At 37.5% G+C, this 26077-nt stretch overlaps 1 protein-coding gene across 3 annotated transcripts in view; it reads right to left on the bottom strand.

Annotated features, from left to right (window-relative positions):
- ITSN1 (intersectin 1) overlaps nt 1-26077 on the bottom strand; it is a 222869-nt gene that overhangs the window by 93687 nt on the left and 103105 nt on the right. For all 3 annotated transcript variants that reach the window (XM_059921482.1, XM_059921480.1, XM_059921481.1), the window contains exons 13-16: nt 23861-24010; nt 23634-23774; nt 15512-15599; nt 15238-15377 (exon numbers count right to left, since the gene is read on the bottom strand). In XM_059921482.1, the coding sequence (XP_059777465.1) occupies nt 15238-15377; nt 15512-15599; nt 23634-23774; nt 23861-24010 (519 nt within the window). The remainder of the gene's footprint in view (nt 1-15237; nt 15378-15511; nt 15600-23633; nt 23775-23860; nt 24011-26077) is intronic.

The following is a 26077-nucleotide window of genomic DNA, read 5'->3' as shown; positions in this document are numbered from 1 at the left end:
CCAAAATAAGCAGAAAATGTATGATTCCTCAGTTGATTACTTTTTTTTTTTTTTTTTTTAAAGCTGAACTTCTGAGACGGCAACCTATAGAATGAAGGAATATAAACTAAAAACTAGCTAACAACTTGTTTTTCTGTGCATGACAAGGAGCAACGGGTCCTTTCACATGGGAGCTGAGGGTTGCCCTGTTCCTTCATTCCTTTTCAATACCATTTAAGAAATTCAAGTATAAGTATAGTTATTTACAAGTTGCCTTTTAATTCTTTCAGGGAAAACATTTTTCGGTGACAAATAAATCTGGTGTTTTATTAAATTTTTTATTTACTTAGGAAATGAGAGAACTATTGGGAGAAGTAGCTAAGAAAAACTTCCCCACACAAATCGTATCAACTCTCCTGGTGACCAGCCTGATGTAAGTGACCCTGCAAATTCTGTTAAATCTTGTCATGGTTATTTCTCTATTATAACTAAGATAAACAGAACAAATAAGAAATTACTGCCATTCAAAACTCAGTATCTCACTTGTAGCTCTTTCTCAAATTAACTTACTTTTTTCTAAAATAAGTAACTCTACAGTCACATATTTATTTATTGGCTGGATATTTATCTAGCAATATGGTATTGAGTGTACAACTTTGTTGACCTTTCTTCTGAGTTCTACTCAAGGGTATATGTTTTACACTAGATATAGTGGACAATAGCTTAATATTAACTCCTAATAAAGTATGGTGACTTTCTTAATAAATAAGAAATAAGCATGCATTCAATAAGTTTTAGCTACAAATAAATATATAGGAAAAATAAAACTCCTATAAAATGCATAGTATATATAAATTAAAATAAGATTTTTTTCACCAATAATATCTACAGAATTCTAAGATAAAGCAGAGTTTCTTATCCAGGGTCTATGAAAAAGCTTTGGCTCTGTGAACACTATGAAATTACATGCAAACTGGGGTATATTGGCATTTTTCTTGCTGAGAAGGCACATAGCTTTTATTTGACTCTCAAAGGGATGTTGGATCAAACACAGATTATAAACCACAATAAGAAAACGACTGGCAAATAAAGATTCTGTCTTATATTAGTTAAGATTAATGAAAATCAGCTTGCTTTTAAATTTCTTCCTTCAACCAAGGGGGAAAAGTCACTTACCTCCCCTAAGGAATTAAGATATTTGCACCATAAAACATCTTTGGACATCCTGTGGCATACAGCCAAAGTATTTCAAAAGCAATATGCTTCACAAATTGAATACTCAAGAAGATCCAATATTTTGCCCTGAGAAATATGGCTCACTTTCAAGTTTACTAAAGACAGTTGTTCTATTGCTATGCAAGTGGCACAGAATCACTTAATTAAAAAACTGTGACTGTTTCTCCTTCATTTGGTTTTAGAAACACTCAAAAGTAAATGTATTATGTGAAGTGATATTACATAAAATATAAAGAAGTATCCACCTGGGGTTCAAGATGGCGGAGTAGAAGGACGTGCGCTCACTCCCTCTTGCTAGAGCACGGGAATCACAACTAACTGCTGAACAATCATCAACAGGAAGACACTGGAACTCACCAAAAAAGATACCTCACATCCAAAGACAAAGGAGAAGCCGCAATGAGACGGTAGGAGGGGAGCAATCACAATAAAATCAAATCCAATGACTGCTGGGTGGGTGACTCACAAACTGGAGAACACTTATACCACAGAAGTCCACCCACTGGAGTGAAGGTTCTGAGCCCCAGGTCAGGCTTCCCAATCTGGGGGTCTGGCAACGGGAGGAGGAATTCCTAGAGAATCAGACTTTGAAAGCTAGAGGGATTTGATTGCAGGACTTCAACAGGACTGGGGGAAACAGAGACTCCACTCTTGGAGGGCACACACAAAGTAGTGTGCATATCAGGACCAAGGGGGAAGGAGCAGTGACCCCACAGGAGACTGAACAAGACCTACCTGCTAGTGTTGGAGGGTCTCCTGCAGAGGCTGGGCGTGGCTGTGGCTCACCCCAGGGACAAGGACACTGGCAGCAGAAGTTCTGGGAAGTACTCCTTGGCGTGAGCCCTCCCGGAGTCCGCCATTAGCCCCACCAAAGAGCCCGTAGGCTCCAGCTCTGGGTCGCCTCAGGCCAAACAACCAACAGGGAGGGAACTCAGCCCCAGCATCAGCAGAAAAGCAGATTAAAGTTTTACTGAGCTCTGCCTACCAGAGCAACACCCAGCTCTACCCCCCACCAGTCCCTCCCATCAGGAAGCCTGCACAAGCCTCTTAGATAGCCTCATCCACCAGAGGGCAGACAGCAGAAGCATGAAGAACTACAATCCTGCAGCCTGTGGAACGAAAACCACATTCACAGAAAGACAGACAAAATGAAAAGGCAGAGGACTATGTACCAGATGAAGGAACAAGATAAAACCCCAGAAAAACAACTAAATGAAGTGGAGATAGGCAACCTTCCAGAAAAAGAATTCAGAATAATGATAGTGAAGATGATCCAGGACCTCAGAAAAAGAATGGAGGCGAAGATTGAGAAGATGCAAGAAATCTTTAACAAAGACCTAGAAGAATTAAAGAACAAACAAACAGATATGAACAATACAATAACTGAAATGAAAAATACACTAGAAGGAATCAATAGCAGAATAACTGAGGAAGAATGGATAAGTGACCTGGAAGACAGAATGGTGGAATACACTGCCGCGCAACAGAATAAAGAAAAAAGAATGAAAAGAAATGAAGACAGCCTAGGAGACCTCTGCGACAACATTAAACGCAACAACATTCACATTACAGGGGTCCCAGAAGGAGAAGAGAGAGAGAAAGGACCCCAGAAAATATTTGAAGACATTATAGTCGAAAACGTCCCTACCTTGGAAAAGGAAATAGCCACTCAAGCCCAGGAAGCGCAGAGAGTCCCAGGCAGGATAAACCGAAGGAGAAACACGCCGAGACACATAGTAATCAAATTGACAAAAATTAAAGACAAAGAAAAATTATTAAAAGCAACAAGGGAAAAATGACAAATAACATACAAGGGAACTCCCATAAGGTTAACAGGTGATTTCTCAGCAGAAATTCTACAAGCTAGAAGGGAGTGGCACGATATATTTAAAGTGATGAAAGGGAAGAACCTACAACCAAGATTACTCTATCTGGCAAGGATCTCATTCAGATTGATGGTGAAATCAAAAGCTTTACAGATAAGCAAAAGCTAAGAGAATTCAGCCCACCAAACCAGCTCTACAACAAATGCTAAAGGAACTTCTCTAAGTGGGAAACACAAGAGAAGAAAAGGACCTACAAAAACAAACCCAAAACAATTAAGAAAATGGTCATAGGAACATACATATCGATAATTACCTTAAACATGAATGGATTAAATGCTCCAACCAAAAGACACAGGCTCGTTGAATGGATACAAAAATAAGACCCATCTATATGCTGTCTATAAGAGACCCACTTCAGGCCTAGGGACACATACGACTGAGAGTGAAGGGATGGAAAAAGATATTCCATGCAAATGGAAATCAAAAGAAAGCTGGAGTAGCAATACTCATATCAGATAAAATAGACTTTAAAATAAAGAATGTTACAAGAGACAAGAAAGGACACTACATAATGATCAAGGAATCAATCCAAGAAGAAGATGTAACAATTATAAATATATATGCACCCAACCTAGGAGCACCTCAATACATAAGGTAACTGCTAACAGCTATAAAAGAGGAAACTGAAAGTAACACAGTAATAGTGGGGGACTTCAACACCCCACTTTCACCAGTGGACAGATCATCCAAACAGAAAATTAATAAGGAAACACAAGCTTTAAATGACACAATAGACCAGATAGATTTCATTGATATTTATAGGATATTCCATCCAAAAATAGCAGATTACACTTTCTTCTCAAGTGCGCACGGAACATTCTCCAGGATAGATCACATCTTGGGTCACAAATCAAGCCTCAGTAAATTTAAGAAAACTGAAATCATATCAAGCATCTTTTCTGACCACAACGCTATGAGATTAGAAATCAATTACAGGGAAAAAAACGTAAAAAACACAAACACATGGAGGCTAAACAATACGTTACTAAATAACCAAGAAATCACTGAAGAAATCAAAGAGGAAATAAAAAAATACCTAGAGACGAATGACAATGAAAACACGATGATCCAAAACCTATGGGATGCGGCAAAAACAGTTCTAAGAGGGAAGTTTATAGCAATACAATCCTACCTCAAGAAACAAGAAAAATCTCAAATAAACAATCTAACCTTACATCTAAAGGAACTAGAGAAAGAAGAACAAACAAAACCAAAGTTAGCAGAAGGAAAGAAATCATAAAGATCAGAGTAGAAATAAATGAAATAGAAACAAAGAAAACAATAGCAAAGATCAATAAAACTAAAAGATGGTTCTTTGAGAAGATAAGCAAAATTGATCAACATTTAGCCAGACTCATCAAGAAAAAGAGGGAGAGGACTCAAATCAACAAAATTAGAAATGAAAAAGGAGAAGTTACAATGGATACCACAGAAATACAAAGCATCCTAAGAGACTACTACAAGCAACTCTATGCCAATAAAATGGAAAACCTGGAAGAAATGGACAAATTCTTAGAAAGGTATAACCTTCCAAGACTGAACCAGGAAGAAATAGAAAATATGAACAGACCAATCACAAGTAATGAAACTGTGATTAAAAAATCTTCCAACAAACAGAAGTCCAGGACCAGATGGCTTCACAGTGAATTCTATCAAACATTTAGAGAAGAGCTAACACCCATCCTTCTCAAACTCCTCCAAAAAATTGCAGGGGATGGAACACTCCCAAACTCTACCAGGCCACCATCACCCTGATACCAAAACCAGACAAAGGTACTACAAAAAAAGAAAACTACAGACCAATATCACTGATGAATACAGATGCAGAAATCCTCAACAATATACTAGCAGTCAGAATTCAACAACACATTAAAAGGATGATACACTATGATCAAGTGGGATTTATCCCACGGATGCAAGGATTCTTCAACATACACAAATCAATCAATGTAATACACCATGTTAACAAATTGAAGAATAAAACATATGATCATCTCAATAGATGCAGAAAAGCTTCTGAGAAAATTCAACACCCATTTATTATAAAAGCTCTCCAGAAAGTGGGCATAGAGGGAACCTACCTCAACGTCATAAAGGCCATATACGACAAACCCACAGCAAACATCATTCTCAATGGTGAAAAACAGAAAGCAGTTACTCTAAGATCAGGAACAAGACAAGGATGTCCACTCTCACCACTATCATTCAACATAGTTTTGGAAGTCCTAGCCATGGCAATCAGAGAAGAAAAAGAAATAAAAGGAATACAAATTGGAAAAGAAGAAGTAAAACTGTCACTGTTTGCAGATGACATGATACTATACATAGAGAGTCCTAAAGATGCCACCAGGAAACTACTAGAGCTAATCAATGAATTTGGTAAAGTTGTAGGATACAAAATTAATGCACAGAAATTTCTTGCATTCCTATACACTAACAATGAAAGGTCAGAAAGAGAAATTAAGGAAACAATCCCATTCACAATTGCAACAAAAAGAATAAAATACCTAGGAATAAACCTACCTAAGGAGGTAAAAGACCTGTACTCAGAAAACTGTAAGACACTGATGAAAGAAATCAAAGATGACACAAACAGATGGAGAGATATACCATGTTCTTGCATGGGAAGAATCAACACTGTGAGAATGACTATACCAAAGCAATCTGCAGATTCAATGTGCAATCCCTATCAAGTTACCAGTGGCATTTTCTACATAACCAGAACAAAAAAATCTTAAAATTTGTATGGAGACACAAGAGACCCCGAATAGCCAAAGCAATCTTGAGGGGAAAAAAACAGAGCTGGAGGAATCAGACTCCCTGACTTCAGACTATACTACAAAGCTACAGTAATCAAGACAATATGGTACTGGCAAAAAATCAGAAATATAGATCAATGGAACAGGATAGAAAGCCCAGAGATAAACCCATGTACCTATGGTCAACTAATCTATGACAAAGGAGGCAAGGATATACAATGGAGAAAAGACAGCCTCTTCAGTAAGTGGTGTTGAGAAAACTGGACAGCTACTTGTAAAAGAATGAAATCAGAACATTCCCTAACACCATACACAAAAATAAACTCAAAATGGATTAAAGACCTAAGTATATGGCTGGACACTATAAAACTCTTAGAGGAAAAGATAGGAAGAACACTCTTTGACATAAATCACAGCAAGATCTTTTTGACCCACCTCCTACAGTAATGGAAATTAAAACAAAAATAAACAATTGGGACCTAATGAAACTTAAATGCTTTTGCACAGTAAAGGAAACTATAAACAAAACGAAAATACAACCCTCAGCATGGGAGAAAATATTTGCAAACCAATCAATGGGCCAAGGATTAATCTCCAAAATATATAAAGAGTTCATGCAGCTCAATATTAAAAAAAACAAATACCCCAATCCAAAGGGCAGAAGACCTAAATAGACATTTCTCCAAAGAATACATACAGATAGCCAAGAGGCACATGAAAAGCTGCTCAACATCACTAATTATTAGAGAAATGCAAATCAAAACTACAATGAGGTATCACCTCACACCAGTTAGAATGGGCATCATCAGAAAATCTACAAACAATAAATGCTGGAGAGGGTGTGGAGAAAAGGGAACCCTCTTGCACTATAGGTGGGAATGTAAATTGATACAGCCACTATGGAGAATAGTATGGAGGTTCCTTAAAAACTAAAAATAGAATTACCATATGACCCAGCAATTCCGCTACTGGGCATATACCCAAAGAAAACCGTAATTCAAAAAGACACATGCACCCCAATGTTCATTGCAGCACTATTTACAATAGCCAGGTCATGGAAGCAACCTAAATGCCCATGAACAGACGAATGGATAAAGAAGATGTGGTACATATATACAATGGAATATTACTCAGCCATAAAAAGGAATGAAACTGGGTCATTTGTAGAGACGTGGACGGATCTAAAGACTGTCATACAGAGTGAAGTAAGTCAGAAACAGAAAAACAAATATCGTATATTAACACATATATGTGGAATCTAGAAAAACAGTATAGATGAACCAGTGTGCAAGGCAGAAATAGAGACACAGATGTACAGAACAAACGTATGGACACCAAGGGGGGAAAGTGAAGGGGGTGGTGGTGGGATGAATTGGGAGATTGGGATTGACATATATACACCAATATGTATAAAATAGATAACTAATAAGAACCTGCTGTATAAAAAAATAATAAAATTCAAAAAGAAGAAGTATCCACCTGAACAATATGTATGGCTTTCCTTTTCATAAACATGACATTGCATAAAGGTTTGTGAAGAGAGAAAAAAAATGAACGAGCAATGGGGGGCAGTGGGGCGGGGGCTAAAAAAGACTAGCAGTTAATGAGAATATATTGCTAATTTGGTCATCTAACTTTTCTGAAGGATTACTCTGCTTCTGGTTTTTGCCTCAGGCTATCTCTTGGAAAAGAAAGACAAAACCAAACATACCTTGATTAATTACTAGAAATTCATGAACTCAACACTATAAATCAAAATAAAACTGTGGAGGACACATCTCCTATTTACAACAGTCTTGGTACTGTTAATATTAAATGGACCTCTTAGGAAACTGATCTAGGTACCAGCAACAGAAATTTCAGGTGTTTGTTTTGTCTAGACCTAATACCTACAGAAAGTCAGAAGGAGAAGGGCTTTTATTTTTTTTCCCCACACTCCACCCAAGACACTCAGCTTGAATCTTTCCTGGCTTCCACAAAAAACTTCAATGAATGGCAGAAATCTCAAAGCCTCCAGACCCTTCTTGTCCCTGGGAGTCAGCTTGATAAAGGAAGAGTGCAATTGGCAGGTCCTTCTCTAAGCCTCTGTTTACTCATCTGCAAGACTTGGCAGGTAGTACCTGTCCTACCTACAGCAAAGGGAAGGTGCTATGAAGAGCAAACAAGTGAATCCATATGGAAGGAAATGCCTTGTAAACTGTCCCATTTCTATACAAATGTTAGGGGGAGAGGGGAAGTTACAGATTTTACAGGTAGGCGTGCTTTTGTAAATAAACATCACTTTACTTCTCACCCAGGGATATTGTGTAGCACACAATAACAGAATTTTTAAAAGGACTTTTGAGTCTTTAAATGTAGTAACTTATCCCAATTAAGTGGTTGTGAAACAAATGGAAAGTTATTAAAGAAAGCCAATCAACAAACCCAACGAAGAGAGGGGAACTCCTATCTGTGTGGAAAAATCTGAAAAATGACCATTTCAAAAGAGAAATTTTACCCATATCAAGGTAAACTGATATTCCATTATTGCAAAATTAGAAAATGTATTCATTCTTGATGTAAGAAAAGTCAGAGGAGTATAAAAAAAATATTGATTGGCTATTTAAATTCCAAAAAGGGGTATACTAACATTTTAAAACATGCTTAAATGTTACTTCTAAATCTGGAGTCAGTATTCAACCAGATAGTAAGTCCAACTCCCCATGGCACAAGGCGGCAGTGACTGTATCGTAAGTGCTATAGAAGAGCCAAAGAGGGATGAATTGGGCAGCATGTATGTGCGTGTGTCTGTGAAGGGGCGAGGCAATAGGCGAACAAAAAACGGGAGAAGAACTAGAAAACCCTGTGCTTTCTGCAATAGAAGTAGCTAACTAAGAAACTTTTCTGATGTCTCCCAAGAGCCTTTGCTAGACACCCATATATTCCCAGAAAGAGAAAATGGACTCCATTTTGTCCTGAAAAATCTGTGTTTCCCCCAAATGTCTCAACTTTATTTATAAAGCAATATCCCATTGTTTTAAATACATGTCATTCTAAAGGATAAAATTGTCAAGGGGTTTGGCTAAAGAAGAGAATTAAAAAAAAGAAAACATTTTTTTCAAAGACTGAGTTCTGCTTTTGTCCCTTTCCCAAATCACCTTTTGTTAAGTATTTTTGAAAACCCTCAAAAGAAAAACCCACACTATTACTAAAAAACTCAACCAACCAACAAGCCTACTGGTATGGCACAGAATCTGATGTACAATGTCTGTTAACTATTTTGAGTCTTGGGAGCGTTCTAATTATTTTTCTACATTGAAGGAATCTGTGTAAAGTTTCCACAATCACAAGTACATTGAATGAGAGTTAGAGCATTTTATTACTTCTGTGCAAAAGAGGTCTTTTCAAAAGGATCACAGAGGTAAAAATAAAATTTAATCTTGAACAAACCATGAAACAGCCAAACATTAATCTACTAACATAAGAAAGCAATACTGTAATTTGAATTCACACTGATTTCTCTTGCTGTCTCTGCATCTCCTCTTTCTGTATCTTTTTCTTTCCTTCCTTGTTTCCCTTCGCATGCATTTTTTTCCTGACTTCTCATTCTGTTCTGCAGTTCCTTCTCCAGATCTTTTCTTTTCTCCCCTGGTTGCTAAACATTTTGCCTTTCACTGCCTTCATAATGAATGAGGCTGCCATGAAAGCAAGTGTCTGAAACCAAGAGCATAAAAGCCTTAGTTAAGCCAAGAACCTTATTTACTATAACTGGCATTCTCATTTCAACAACAATTCTGTTCCTAGGAGCAATTTTTAGGACAGGTATCATTACAAGCAGAGTTTATATTTCTAACAGCCTCTTGTGTTCAATTTACAAAGCCTGGATTTCCCAAGTATATTAAGAAATATAATTCTTAATTCTGAATTAGTCCTAAATACATTTTTCTAAGAAATAAAATACTATCCCCTTTTGGAATAGTATACTGACTATACTATCTGATGATGAAAATTTGCACATCAACCCAAATAATGACTAAGGGTTGTCTTTCAAATTTTTGCAGCCACGTGGCAAATTCAATGATCTAAAATATGCTTTAGATATATGCTTGTTATAAAGACTACAGTACCTTATAAAGATACAGTACCTTATCCAGCTTGTAGTTCAGAGCTTTCATCACACACACACACACACACACACACACACACACACAATTTGTCAAGAGGAAAGATTCACCCATACTTCAATGATGTATAATAACTAATCATTATTAACTTTTACAAAAAAGGCTTAGCGCTTCATGGTAAATGCTGTCTTAGACACTAAGCACTCATCTGCATGGGGAAAACTGAAGCACAGAGCTGGGGATGGTTCACCATTCTTAGTGTGAGAAAGATGTGCATTGCCTGAGTAGGGCATGGAGACCTTTAGAAAGAAGTCTAAGTGGATGGCGCAGCCCAGGAGAACTGCCAGGCACTACAACACTGCCTCCTGCATTGCCACTGACTGGAAGAAAGAAATGCTCCGATGTAAACGCCATTCACGTTAGGACTTGGCCAGCACACAGTGACTAGATGGGAACCAACAAGGACTCAACTTTCCAACATGAAACACAACATCTAGCCTCTTTGCGTGGATTCTCTTTATTTGGCTGACAATGGAGCCCTGAAAACTATAAGCTGTACTTTATGTTGCTGCTCTATATCATGGTGGTCATTAAAATATGGAACATTAAGCTATCAGGGCCAAGGAAAACTGTTACAGTAACTACTAACATTGCCAAAGGCAAGTGGTCAAACGCTGCTGTCTAAAAAGTCCCTACTGGTAATGGTATTTGACACTTGTTAGAGCCACAATTTTACACCTATAGCTAAGCACTGTATATAAGAAAAATAACTATCAGAATGATTCTATGTGCCTAAAAGGCAGACAGAGTCTCCAAAAAATGTCGAGAGCTTTGATTTTCCTGTAAAACAAGGTAAAAAGAGAAAAGTCATAGATAAGTGATAATTTTATTTTTTTAATAAATTTATTTATTTTTATTTTTGGCTGGGTTGGGTCTTCGTTGCTGCACGTGGGCTTTCTCTAGCTGTGGCGAGCGGGGGCTACTCTTTGATGCGGTGCGCAGGCTTCTCTTGTTGAGGAGCATGGGCTCTAGGCACGCAGGCTTCAGTAGTTGTGGCACACACACTCAATAGTTGTGGCTCGCAGGCTCCACAGCACAGGCTCAGTAGTTGTGGCACACGGGCTTAGGTGCTCCGTGGTATGTGGGATCTTCCCGGACCAGGGCTCAAACCCGTGTCCCCTGCATTGGCAGGCGGATTCTTAACCACTGTGCCACCAGGGAAGTCCCAATAATCAATAATTTTAAATTGATGTTTCTAGGCCATGAATATGAGAAGACTTTTGATTCCTTAGCATGAGAAATATTTGCTGCATCTATAACACATTTTAAAAGCAGAAAATTTGGTAAACAAATTTGGTCCACTGAATTAAAGCTACTTCAAGAAGGGTTAATTCATCCTGGCAATAATTACTAACAAAATCAATTATTCCTAGTTAAATCATTGGTTAAATTTTTCATTTGATCATTAAAAATTTACTGTTCGCACAAAAGGCAGTAAAAATACAAAATCTAACAATTGGGAATTTGAGCACAAAAGCTTCAATATCAGAGTGCTATCATTTCCCCCCTTTTTGCTAAACCTACAAAAGCCAAGTTTATTCCCTCTGTTTCCATTTTTAAGTAATTCTTCGCTTTGGGTGATAAATTAGAAAGACACTTATGTCTTGGGATCAATTTTGGAAAACATAAATATCATATCTATAAGGAAGATATCTACTAAAATGCATGGGAAAATAGCCTTTTCTAAAAGGAAAAAAAGAGTCCTCAATTTCCATGAGATCAGATAGAAATGTAAAGGTCCAAGATTCTAGAGACCTTATGTTCCACAGCCCTGAATAACACTTCCCCAGAACTGAAGTAAGCTTTATATTTTCAGTAGGTTGCTACCAATATGAAACAAATACCTGTTAATCTAACTGCAAAAGTAATTGTTTTCCTCTTTAATTAATGCCTTGAGTATTTCCATCATTGGTTATCAGATATTGAATTAGGAGGCATAAGTGTAGTTCTTGTTTAACTGAAGAAAAAAAGGAGAGATTCTCAAAGGAATGAATCTCAACTAGACATCTGGTAGATAGAACTAATCCAGACTGCATATTAAAGAAAGAATAAAAGGAAAAAGCATACCTACTCTCTAAACTCTTTCTCATTCAAGAAACTAAATATAATTATACTTCCCAATCCCAGTCTTATGCTTAAGAATCTGGGCTAAAGCAGGGTGCTATTGTTCCCTACATGACCTTATCCCTAAGTAACTGGACATGACCTTGAGTGTGCATCAAAAGAAGTGAATGGCTTACTGTAAGTAGTTTTGTATCAAAGGAACTATGAGAGTTGGATTTTGCTAAACGGAACCCTCATTTACGGAGCCAGCCATTGAATATAGGTTTAATGTTCCGATCAACTAATTTTAAAACTTTGCACTCCATAAGGTATTTTCTCCAGTGCCACCATATTAGTTGATAATGAGTGAATTAAACTTTCTTCTCTAGATGAACACTCTATACGAATATAAAACAAAACTAAGTCTGAATTTCTTTTCTATACTCTCCCGGCTGGTTTCCTTTTAGGAGAGGAAGGTTTAGGATGGAGCAAATTCACACCATCAAATTCGATGTGTGGAATGACTGGGCAGTTGAACTGTTTCACTGTCAGCAAGGTAGAAGTAATTTTTGCATCATTAGTGAGGATGCTGTAAAGGCACTGCTGTATCAAGGGAGACATGGAAGAAATCCCAAAGGGTCAGAATGTGGCTCTCTTGGTCCATCACAAGAAACTATAGCTGCTAGTGAATATATGCTCTAAAGTCGGAAAAAAAAAAAAGCTTCATATTCTCCAAGGTGACTACAACAAAGAAAAATTGGCAGGAGATACTCAATAGTTACTTCAATCTGCCTCTGAGTTATCTCAATCAAATTATAAATCTTTTGATTCTTCAGTGTAACTGTTTCTGCTTTGGTCTCACCAGGTTTGAGAGGAATAATAGAAATAATAACCGTCAGGTAACATAATATAGTCACTAAGTCCTCCAAACGAGTTTTAAATAACAAAACAATATAGCTACATACTGGCTTGTGATTTTTTTTTTACTCTCCACATTGACTTAAATTTAAAGTAAAAATGGAAAACTAAAATAAAAATTACAACAGAAAGGAATGTTCTTATTTTAAAAATAAGTATATTTGGAAAAGGGGCTAGTGGAATAAAGGGCTAAAAAATTAGCCTTTGTATAAGCAACTCTCTGATACTGAAGGCAGCATTAGTCAACTAAACACAGTAAGAGTGACAAACACCACATTTTAAGGGTGTTCTCTATAGCAATGACAACAGTAATTCAATAGCCTAAATACAGCCAAAATAATCTGTAAGTCATCTAGGCATTATCAAAAATCACCCACCAGGGACACTTCCCGGGTGGTGCAGTGGATAAGACTCCGTGATCCCAATGCAGGGGACCTGGGTTCGATCCCTGGTCAGGGAACAAGATCCCACATGCATGCCACAACTAAGAGTTTGCATACTGCAACTAAGGAGCCCTGGAGCCGCAACTAAGGAGTCCACCTGCCAGAACTAAGACCCAGTGCAACCAAAAAAAGAAAAAAAAAGTCATCCACCAGAGTATCCCTTCCTTCCTTCCTCCCTCCCTTCCTCTCTCTCTCTCTTTCTTTCTTGCCACACTGCAGCTTGTGGGATCTTAGTTTCCCAACCAGGGATCGAACCTGGGCCCCTGGCAGTGAGAGTGCCGAGTCTTAACCACTGGACTGCCAGGGAATTCATCAGAGTATCATTTTCTAAAATGTGTGAACCTTGTTTTGGTCGAACTTCTATAGAAAGGAATCTTAAGATTAAGGCAGAAATCTAGAGTACTGCCTGGGTTCAGAAGATACCTGAATACTTAACAGTTTATAATCCAAGAGACTATTAAAAAGGACTACAAGCTTGCACTAGTGCCATATTCCTTTTGCTTGAAATAGTGACAAGTCATAAGAGAGTTAACATGTTTCTATTGTACTTATTCTAGAGAAGGAGAACTGATAGCTGTACTTCCAGTTCTTACATGTGACACAATCATACGTGTACGAATACAGAAAAAAAATATATAGTACATACACACATGCACACAAATACATATTCTGTGTAAGCATGAAAGCAAAAAAAAACCCCAAACACTAAATTTACTCAAATAATATTTCCCCTAAGATCACTTTCCTGGAATTGTATAATTGAGAAAAGCTTATTACTTATTACTCTGAGAAAACAGTACAAATACCTCAAACCCAAATGTCTAGACAATTTGGCCTAGAATCACAATTCAAAAGTCAAGTAAAAATCTCAAATATGCTTTCTAATTTGTTTTTCTATTTCTACTAATGAAGAATAGGATTTTAACTTTTTCCTAGTGTCAAAAGCTAAATTGGTCAGAATCAAGTATAAAGGATTTTAGGTCGGAAAAAGAAAATATTTGAGAAAAACAAGTGTAAAATCCAACTTTTTGTAAGAACATAACTGATTAAAAACTCCAATATCTACTTAAATCTAAAGTATATGATTGCTATTGATAGGAAATGAGCTGTTTTGCACTCCAAGATATTTTATTACAAGATAATAATCATTCTTAAGATGGTAAAGTTCTAAAGTTAAATCAAAAGCACCAAATCAGAAAAAGGCTGTGATCTAACTACTTTTACATTCCCTAAGAGCTTTGGCATTTTCCTGAGTTTTACTGTGCAAATATGACAAAACCATACACCACTTCTGCCACAAAGACAAAAGCAATTACTCCATTAAACAATAATATTTTAAAATGTGAGGTGACAAAATAAAGATTTATATTCAAGTACAATCTTGAAGGTGAGAAGTGGAAGAAAAATTCTTAGTTTTAAAAGAGACAGCAGTTCCTTTTCAGTAGTCTTCAAAGAACATAAGAAAGATGAAGCTTTTGGAGCCTAGCTTTTGGAAATTCAACTTGATGTAGTTCTCAATAGACAAAAGGATGAAGATGTGTAAAAATGTAATTCAGGTAAAAGACAGATGTCATGTTGGGGCCATTCACTCAGCCCTAATTTAGAGATGCCAAATTCATTTTTATATTTTAAAGGAGAAAAATTCAACTTAGATTGTTTAATGTTTATCCATAAATGTGAAGGCTTTCATGAAGGCTGACAAACCAGCCTAATAAATTTTTCTGCCTGGGATCAAATACCAACTAATCATCTGGCCAGTTAGAAAAATTAAAAAGTAAGACATACATGTAGGCACACACAGAATAGTTACCTTCAGCTGATTATTGAAAATATCAATCTCCTGTAGTTTTGATCTAGTTTCTTTCTCCACTTCATCCAGTTGGTCTCGTAGCTGCTGCCGAGCTAGTTCTTTTGCTTCTAAGGCTCTTTTGAGTGTAAGAAGTGAATCTCCTGTTTTAGAAAAACATCGCAAGATAAGAAAAACAAACTGGCAGTGAGGAAAAATGGTTTTTAACGTTCTCATTTCAATTAAGAAAATTCTTGCCAGTAAAAAGGAAAAAAGTCAACTTTTATAAAACACCTACTGTGCAAACTATTCTGCTGAACTTGTTTTAATTGGTCATTGAGTATCTGTTTTTCTGGAATAAGTCTTCCAAGCATTTGCTGAGACTCCTAGGAGAGAAAGAGAACACAGCAATGAATGATGGAGAAAACTACCATGTTTTCTCATCCCTCAAAGACTCTCCTGATCTCAACCTGAATCCTCTACAGTGAAATTGTCAGGGTGGTTTCACAACTCAGCAGAGAAAATGGAAAGCAATGATCTCTCAATTGCACTGGGATCAAATGCAAATGCAGTGACCCTGCTGTTTGCAAACTGACTCAGTACTTTAAACAGGAACTGTTCTGTCCTGAACTTTGAGCCTTAATAGGGTTGAACTGGATTACCATATACCTGAAGTTGGAAACAGAAATCAAAAAAGGACTTTTAACAATTAGAATCTTAGCTGCCATATATGTTTGTCCAACACTCAGGATAGAGGCACAATTTTAAACAGCTACACAAAAATCTTGAACCAACTATTTTTTAACTGACATAGATAAAAGCTAAACCACATTGTACAAGGCTATTTGGAGTTTTCATGGGTGACTTGACAAGCAATTGTTTTTGCCTAAGTTCAGCTGAAATTATTCAATATAGTTTCTACACATTTTAGAAAAAGGACAGATTTTCCTGTCTTTATTAAGGAATATTTGACTTTTATTTTTACTTTGATTTGAGAAAAAAATCTCTGTGTATTAACTTTTGGTTTGAAAAAATAAAAATGTCAATTAAAAATTTTCACTAGAGGCTAAGAACCAGTCCCTTTCTGGAACAGCCACCTTTAGATACAGACTGGCTTGTGTGTAATAAATCTTTGTGTACTATACGTCTGAACAGTAGATACAGCTCAATGGAGAGGATTTGGTAGCATCTTCTCATATGAATAATCCACACAAACACATATACCTCCCATCCCCCAAATTTGAACAAAACAGAATATAAAAATCGATCATTTTCCCAAAAAAGCATAGCCAACTAAGCTTCTCCTCTTGTTCTCCTTGCTAAATTAAGGCAAGGCCTCTTACCCAATCCCAAAGATTCTTTGCTGAACCAGGACAAACAATGAAGGATCAAGATGAAGCCTGGCTCAGATCACTCAGATTGTTTCACTTATTTAAACGTTACTTTTAAATGGACTACCTGAGTTTCGAAAATAGGTCAAACCAATATGAAGGGCTACCTGACTCATTTGCAGAGCAAGAATTTGCTAATTACGGTAAAGAAAGGAAACCGATTTCTCACTGCCTACTATGTACCTGCCTTTCTTCAAACAATGTATTATTTTTAACTTCACTACTTTTTCAGGAACCTTGATTGGTATTTTATTATCAATAACTGAATATACTAAGCATCAATCTTAAATAATAAAAATACGTTTGGACACAGAGCATTCAGTGAGATAATAAACAAACACATGGCCTTCACTCCTAAATTTTCAATGGAATATTTTATGAAACTTCTCATAAATAGTTAATGAAAGACACAGAAAAACAGTTACCACAGAAAAGAATACACTTTTAAAAGGTGTATGCATTTTAAAATATTTTCAAACAATTTCTAGCAGTGAACTTCTGATACTATTTACATTATATGTCATATCCTAATATCTCAAACTGATTAGGACTTCAGTGATAATCAGTAAGGACACAGAAGACATGAATGACATCAACTTGATCGACTGACATTTACAGGACACCCTACCCAACTTCAACAGAGCACACATTCTTTACAAGTGCACATGGAATATTCACCAAGACAGATCAAATGCTGGGCCATAAGTCTCAATAAACTTAAAAGGGTTAAAATCATACAGAGTATATTCACAGATCATACCATAAATAAATCAGAAATCAATAAGACAAATGGAAAAAAATCGAAGCATTTGGAAACTAAACAGCATAATTCTAAACAACCCATCAAAGAAATGACAAAGGAAATTTTAAAAAAGATTCAAAAATACAACATATTCATATGGCTATGACAATGCTTTGAAGGAATTATATAGCTTAAAATGTTATACATTATCAGAAATGAAGAAAGATCCAAATTCAATAATTTAAGCTTCCTCCTTAAGAGGCTAGAAAAAAGCAAATTAAACCCAAAATGAAGAGATGGAAGGAAATAATAAGAAGCCTAAGTCAATGAAATAGAAAACAGACACACCACAGAGAAAAAAAAAAAAAAAATCTATAAAACCAAAACCTTTTTAAAAAAAATCAATCAATAAACCCAATATGCTCCTAGCTAGATTGATGGAGTAAAGGAGGAGGAGGGGAAGGGAGAGGAGGTAGAGAAGGAGAAAGGGGAGGGAGAGAAGGAAGAAGGAGAGGAGGAGTTGGAGTGGGAGAGAAAAGATACAAATTCCCAATATCAGGAATGAAAGAAGTAACATCACTACAGATACTACAGACTTGAAAAGAATAATAAGAGAATATTATAAACAATTTTATACAAATAAATTTGTTAACTTAGATGAAATGTTCAAATTCATTGCAAGATACAAATTATCAAAACAGACCAAAGAGCAAATAGAAAACTGGAATAGCCTTCCGACAATATCTATTGAATAAATTTTGCAATTAAAAATTCTACCACAAACAAAACTCCAGACCCAGAAGGCTTCACTAGTGAATGCCACCAAAAATTTAAGGAAGAAACACAGTTATCCCTCGGTATCCATGGGGGATTGGTTCCAGGATCCCCTCAATAGCAAAATCTGAGATTGCGCAAGTCCTTTATATTAAAATGGCATAGTGCAATCAGCCTCCCGAATCCTTTAATCTGCACATTTGGACCAACTGATCTGATACTGGAACCTGATAACTATTCCAGGAGGTGAGAGAAAGTTTTTTTTTTTTTTTTTTTAAAGCGATCTTTCTCTGTTTCTTCCCAAGAGTTACCACTTTTTTTTTTAATTAATAGCTACTTTATTTATTTATTTATTTATTTATTTTTAGCTGTGTTGGGTCTTCGTTTCGTGCAAGGGCTTTCTCTAGTTGCGGCAAGCGGGGGCCACTCTTCATCAAGGTGCGCGGGCCTCTCACTATCGCGGCCCCTCCCGTTGCAGGGCACAGGCTCCAGACGCACAGGCTCAGCAGTTGTGGCTCATGGGCCCAGTTGCTCCGTGGCATGTGGGATCTTCCCAGACCAGGGCTCGAACCCGTGTCCCCTGCATTAGCAGGCAGATTCTCAACCACTGCGCCACCAGGGAAGCCCGAGAGAAAGTTTTACAGAAATATACAGGATTTTAAGAGACAAGCTGATGGGGTTAGCTAGGAAGGCAGTGTAGTGTCAAGGTTGGAAGTAAAGTCTTGAAGTCACATAGATCTGGATTCGAATTTGGATTCCTGTTTCCCAGCTAGAAACTGAATGCCAGAAACTGATTCTAGAATGTTCCCTTCTCGAATCTTCACTTTCTCACGTATAACATGAGAGTAATGATAGTGTCCTTACCAGATTATTGTGGGACTCTATTAAATATCCACATTAAGGTCTTAGCACTGAGCACACCTGGCACATGCCAGGCCTTCGCTAAATGGTAGCTACCACTACAGTCAGTCCACCCTATCTGGATTCAACCAGCCTAGGATCGAATTTCAATCCAAATACGCCGATATGGAAGGACTACTGTACTATCCGTTTTATATAAAGGACTTGAGCACCCACAGATTTTGGTATCCCCAGGCAACTTGGAACTAGTGCCCCCACAGATATCAAGGAAAGACTACCATCCTATATTTTTAGAAACTAAAAGAGAAAAGAATACCCTACAACTTAGTTTCTTATTTATTACCCTGATACCAAAGCTAGACAAGGACATTACGAGAAATCGATAAACTAATATCTTTCATGAATTTCAATAAAGAGACCCCTAATAACAGCAAGCTGAATCCAGCAAAATGTTTGTTAAACAATAATACACCATGACCAAGTGCAGTTTACCCCAAGAATGGAAGGTTGATTAACATTCAAATATCACCATATTAACAAAATAGAGGAGAAAAAAAAACACATAAACATCTCAATAAATGCAGGGAAAAAGAATATGACCCAATTCAACACTCATTCATGATAAAAACTGTCAGCAAACAAGGAACAAAAGGGAAGTCCCTCACCCTAATAAAGGGCATCAATCAAAAAAAACCTACAGTTAACATCATACTTCATGGTGAGAGACTGAATGCTGTGCTCCTAAGATCAAGAACAAGACTCTCACCACTTCTATTCAACATAGTACTAGAGGTTGTAATCAATGCAGTTAAGACAAAAAAAGAAATAAAAGGCGTATAGATTGGAAAAAAAATAAAGTTATGGTGGCGCAGTGGTTAAGACCCCACGCTCCCAATGCAGGGGGCCCGGGTTCAACCCCTGGTCAGGGAACTAGAACCCACATGCATGCCACAACTAAGAGTTCGCATGCCACAACTGAGGAGCCCGCCTGCCGAAACTAAGACCTGGTGCAACCAAATGAATAAATAAATAAATATTTTAAAAAAAAAGAAAAAGAAGAAATAAAGTTATCCTTATTCACAATGTTTATGCATGTAGAAATTCTAAGGAAGCTACAATAAAGCTATTAGAACTAATAAATGAGTTAGGCAATATCACACATATAATGTCAATATATAAAAATGAACTGTTTCTATATACTGGCATCAAACAACTGTAAATTGAAATTAAAATATGTAATACACAATAGCATCAAAAACCTTAAAATAATTAGGGCTAAACTTTACAAAATATGTACAAGACTTGTACACTGAAAACTACAAAACACTGCTGTAAGAAATTTATAACAACCCAAATAAAATTAAGAGATACACTATTAAGACTCAATATTGTTAAGATGTCAATTCTTCCCATACTGATCTATAAATTCAATGGAATTCCAATAAAAACTCTAAGTACTTTTGTAAAAACTGACATGATGATTTTAAAAGCTTCTGTGGAAATATAAACGACCTAAAATAGCCAAAATAATTTGAAAAAGAAAAATATTGAAGAACTCACACTACCTGATTTCAAAAATTATTATAAAACTAAAATTATCAACAGTGAAATACTGCTGAAAGGACAGACATAGATCAAAGGAACAGAAGAGAATCTAGAAAAGATTTTTTACAAATGTGGTTAATTATCAACAAGCTACCAAGGCAATTCAGTGGGGGAAAAGGACAGTGTTTTTAATAAATGTTGCTAGAACAACTGGGTGTTGGTATAGAAAAAAATGAACCTCACCCTTTACCTTACACTTAAGTAAAAATGAACCTGAAATGGATCACAGACCTAAACATGTAATATAAAAGGGTAAAACTTCTGGAAGAAAAGATAAGAGAAAATATTTGCAACCTTGGGATAGTCAAAGATTTCTTGCATTGAACACAGAAAGTGTAAACCATAAAAGAAAAAAATGAATAAATTGAACTTTACCAAAATTAAACACGTCTGCCCTTTAAAGAACACCATTACAAAAATGAAAAGGTAAGCGACAGGCTGGGTGAAAATGTTTGCAAAACATCTATCTGACAAAGGACTTCTGGGACTTCCCTGGTGGCGCAGTGGTTAAGATTCCACACCCCTAATGCAGGGGGCCCAGGTTCAATCCCTGGTCAGGGAACTAGATCCCACATGCATGCCGCAACTAAGGAGCCCTCCTGCCACAACTAAGGAGCACATGTGCCGCAACTAAGGAGCCAGCGAGCCACAACTAAGGAGCCTGTGAGCTGCAACTAAGGAGCCTGCCTGACACAACTAAGACTCGGCACAACCAAATAAATAAATAAATAAAATATTTTTTTTAAAAAAGGACTTCTTACAAGAATATATAAAGAACTTTGACAATATGCTAAACAACCTACTAAAAAATGAGCTAAAGATTTTTTCACAAAAGACACACAGAAGAAGATGCATACTAATACACATATGAAACAATGCCCAACATCATTAGCCTTCAGGAAAATGCAAATTAAAGCCACATGAGAGATCGTTACACACCCACCAGAGATGTTAAAATTAAAAATAATGGCAACCAAGTGTTGACAAGGATGAGGAAAAATTGAAGGACTCATACACTCCTGGTGAGAATGTAAAACGGTACAACCACTTTGCAAACAATTTGATAGTTCCTGATAGGGTTAAGCACATACTTACATGACATAGTAATTCCACTCCTAAAATTTAACCAAGAGAAATAAAACGCATTTCCACATAAAAATGTATAAATAAATACTCATTGCAGCTTTATTCATAAAAGTCCCAAACCAGGGACTTCCCTGGTGGCGCAGTGGTTAGGAATCTGCCTGCCGGTGCAGGGGACATGGGTTTGATCCCTGGTCCAGGAAGATCTCACGTGTCATGGAGCAACTGAGTCCTTACACCACAACTACTGAGCCTGCGCTCCAGAGCCCGTGAGCCACAACTACTGAGTCCGCAAGCCACAACTACCGAATCCTGGGCGCCTAGAGCCCGTGCTCCGCAACAAGAGAAGCCACAGCAATGAGAAGCCCGCACACTGCAACAAAGAGTAGCCCCTGCTTGCTGTAGCTAGAGAAGGCCTGCGTGCAGCAATGAAAACCCTAGGATGAAGACCCAACGCGGCCAAAAGTAAATGAAAAAAAAAAAAAAGTCCCAAGCTGGAAAAAAACCTACACGTCCCTCAACAGGTGAGGGGATAAATAAGGAAATACTACTCAGTGATGAAAAGGAACAAACAACTGATTCACTCACCAATATGGATAAATCTCAAAAACAGCATGCAGAGAAGAAGAAGCTGAAATAAAAGTCACAATGTTCAAGGGACTTCCCTGGTGGCACAGTGGTTAAGAATCCACCTGCCAATGCAGGGGACACAGGTTCGAGCCCTGGTCCGGTAAGATCCCACATGCCACGGAGCAACTAAGCCCGTGCACCACAACTACTGAGCCTGTGCTCTACAGCCCGTGAGCCACAACTACTGAGCCTGTGTACCTAGAGCCCGTGCTCCACAACAAGAGAGCGACCCAATGAGAAGCCTGAGCACCGCAATGAAGAGCAGCCCCCGCTCGCTGCAACTAGAGCAAGCCCGTGTGCAGCAACAAAGACCCAATGCAGCCTAAATAAATAAATAAATAAATAAATAAATAAATAAATAAATAAATAAGAAAGAAAGAAAGAAAATGTCTCTGAGAACACAGCGGTCTTAAAATGACTTACAAAAAAAAAAGTCACAATGCTCAAAACTGATCATCCTTCATGATGATATGCAGAACAATATCTACATGAATTTGATGCCACCCCTAGCTCAACACTTGAAACCAAACCAGGTGATATTGTAACAACTTGGTGGTCAAGGTTGGATAGGTAATAAAATGAAAGTAGAACTGCTTAGAGTACTCCACTGTGTCTCCAACTGTCGTCTATACATACATCTCTGGAACTCCCCCTAATATACTTAACTGCACTTCTTTATTGTGCTTATCACGGTAAAGCCAAAGTCCCATGAATGGACTATAGGTCCTGTGTGATCCAGCCCCCACTTGCTCCAACCATAGTGGTCTCCTTGCTGTAACTGGCATCCCAGAGACCAGCTACAGCCTCAGGTCTTCTGCACTATTGTTTCCCTACCTATAACTTGCTCTGCCAGATATTCACATGGCTCAGCCGCTCATCTCTTTCAAGTCTTTGCTCAAAAAGCATGTTCAGAGAGAGGTCTTTCCTGACCACAATATTCAAAATCACAGCCCTCCTTACTACTGGGAACTCTCTTCCCTACTCGCTCTCCAGAGCAACTTTTCATCTTCTAATAGAGTACATACTTGTCATTTTATTAGTGCTTGTCTCCCCTGCAAACAGAAGGTAAGCTCCGTGAGGGTGGGGGTCCTGTCTCTGCTGTCCACTGCTGGATCCTCAGTGCTTACCAGAGCTTGCGTTGAGCTGGCATGCAGCAGTCTCAGCAAGTGTGCTGAGTTACTAGACAACCTATTTTCAGGCAAGGACCTTGTCTACTTCATCTTGGCTTCCCAGTGCCTATTAGATGCTTGATGTTTGTTGAGTGAATAAATGCATGAGATGAATCAGAGAAAGGCATGTAAGCCAAAAAGCTTTTAAGGGACATATTTTCTCACCTGTAATTGTTGCTGTAGGTGGGTGATTTCAGCAATTCTCAGCTCTCTAGATTTGTTTGTGCTCTCAATTTCTTGCCTTTGGGTTGTCAATCGACATCTGATATCTTGAAGTTTTCCTTCTAGTTGATGCTTCTTATCATTCTTTAACAAATGAAAAATAATAAGAATTATTAGCATTTTAATGGTTCAATGTAAGTAGATTCGCAAAGCATACTCAAACTACTCACTAGAGCTTCTAATTCAAATTCCAAAGTCTTTTTCTTTGCTTTCAGCACAACTATGTCCTCTTGTTCTTTGTTTCTTTGATTTAATAGTTCTTGTCTTCGATTCCGCTCCCATTCAAGCTGTCGTTGCCTTTCAAGCTCCCGTTTTGCAGCCTGTGACATACACAAACAGACGATTTTTTAATTGTTCAGTTCTTACACTCTTCAAGGTCTCTTAGTAAGCATTACATCTAGTAAGTCTTTTCTTTTAGGGGTGAAATATTATTAAGCATTACAAGAAATTTTTATTTTAAAATAGCAGAAAAATTTTATACAAATATAGTATTCCTTCTATGGGAAAAAACAGAATATTCAGAAAGGCTATTATATTTACATGAGTTGAGAACAGACTGGATTGTTTCACCACTGACATTCAATCCTTTATGCCGCTAAGGATGCTTGGTGTGCTAAATAAGCTGCTCTTCCTTATTTACTGACTCATAAAAAACAAGGAAAATTAATCTAGTAAAATCGAACCAAAAACCCCAGAACAAAAAACAAAACAAAAAAAGCTTTCTTCCATCAAACAAGTAGTTATTATTTCTTCTGTCACATGAGAGATTATTATTTGTCTCAAGCTTTAAAAGTCTGTGACCCCCATCTCCCTAATCATTCATTTCCTTTTTAGCACAGAAGGTTCTGTAATTTCTCTGGCAATGTCAGCTCTCTTCAACGCTGACTCTGACGGCTGCTAGGCAGAGTATCTGTCGGAGCACCTGGCACTCTTTATCGTATTGTAATTGCTTCTTACATACCTGTGCTCCAACTACACTGTAAGGGCCTGGAGGACAGGTGGAGTTCCTATTCATCACCTTATCTCCAGGGACTATCAATGCCTGACACATGGTAAATGTCAATTAAATAATCCTGAATAAACACTCTAAAATACTTTTTTTTTAAAAAAACATTGAAGAAGGAAAGGTTGTCTACCTTTTGGTTGCCATTCTGGAAATGAAAATCCTGTTAGTATCTGTGTGTGTCTGCCCAAATGAAAGGCAGCTTATAGCTACAAGTGTTCTAAAGCAATCATCAGGAGATGAAACCAAAGTATTATTTTTTTATAAAGACAAATACCCCATCTTTAAAATACATTTTATCCACACAAGAGAATCATGTCATTGCTTCTGTAACAATATACTAGGACTTCCCTGGTGGCGCAGTGGTTAAGAATCCGCCTGCCAATGCAGGGGACACAGGTTTGAGCCCTGGTCCGGGAGGACTCCACATGCCGCGGAGCAACTAAGCCCACGTGCCACAACTACTGAGCCTGCGCTCTAGAGCCCGCGAGCCACAACTACTGAGCCCGTGTGCCACAACTACTGAAGCGTGTGCGCCTAGAGCCTGTGCTCCACAACAAGAGAAGCCACCGCAATGAGAAGCCCGCACACCACAACAAAGAGTAGCCCGCACGCAGCAACGAAGACCCAATGCAGCCATAAATTAATTAATTAATTAATTTAAAAAACCCAATATACTAAAATTGGAAAGACAGACAGGAGATAGGCTTGGCCCCTATCCAGGTATGGCACCAAATTTAGGAAGCCATCCATAAAATACAGTGAAGATTACTACACATATTTTCTAAAGTGGAAAAAGAAAAAGATGCAGAACCATAAAATTAGTGTGATACCATTACAGTGGTTTAAAAAAACAATTTCACTAAACCTTCAACCTCTCCACCATATAAACCTTTTTGTTTCTATACTTGTATGTTAATGCAGAAAAAAGGCTAGACAGAAATACTTAACTGCTATCAATGGTTTGTTACAAGATTGTATTATCAAAAACTTGTACATGAACGTTCATGGCAACAGTATTCAAAATAGCCAAAAAGTAGAAACAACCCAAATGTCCATTAACTGATGAATGGATAAATAAAATGTGGTCTATCCATATAATGGAATACTATTCAACCACAAAAAGGAATAAAGTATTGATTCACGCTACAACTTAGCAGGAAAACATGCTAATCAAAAGCCAGACACAAAAGGCCACATATTATGTGATTCCACTTATACAGAATGTCCAGAATAGGCAAACTTATGGAGAGAGGAAGTAAATTCGTGGTTGTTAAGGGCAGGGAGGAGGGGGAACGGGGAGTAACTGCTTAATGGGTAAGGAGTTTCTTTTTGGGGTGATGAATTAGTGGTGACGGTTGCACAACTTTGTGAACAACTAAAA

This window comes from Balaenoptera ricei, chromosome 4 (genome assembly GCF_028023285.1).
Source record: "Balaenoptera ricei isolate mBalRic1 chromosome 4, mBalRic1.hap2, whole genome shotgun sequence".
NCBI lineage: Eukaryota > Metazoa > Chordata > Mammalia > Artiodactyla > Balaenopteridae > Balaenoptera > Balaenoptera ricei.
This window is presented reverse-complemented; position numbering and strand designations above follow the sequence as displayed.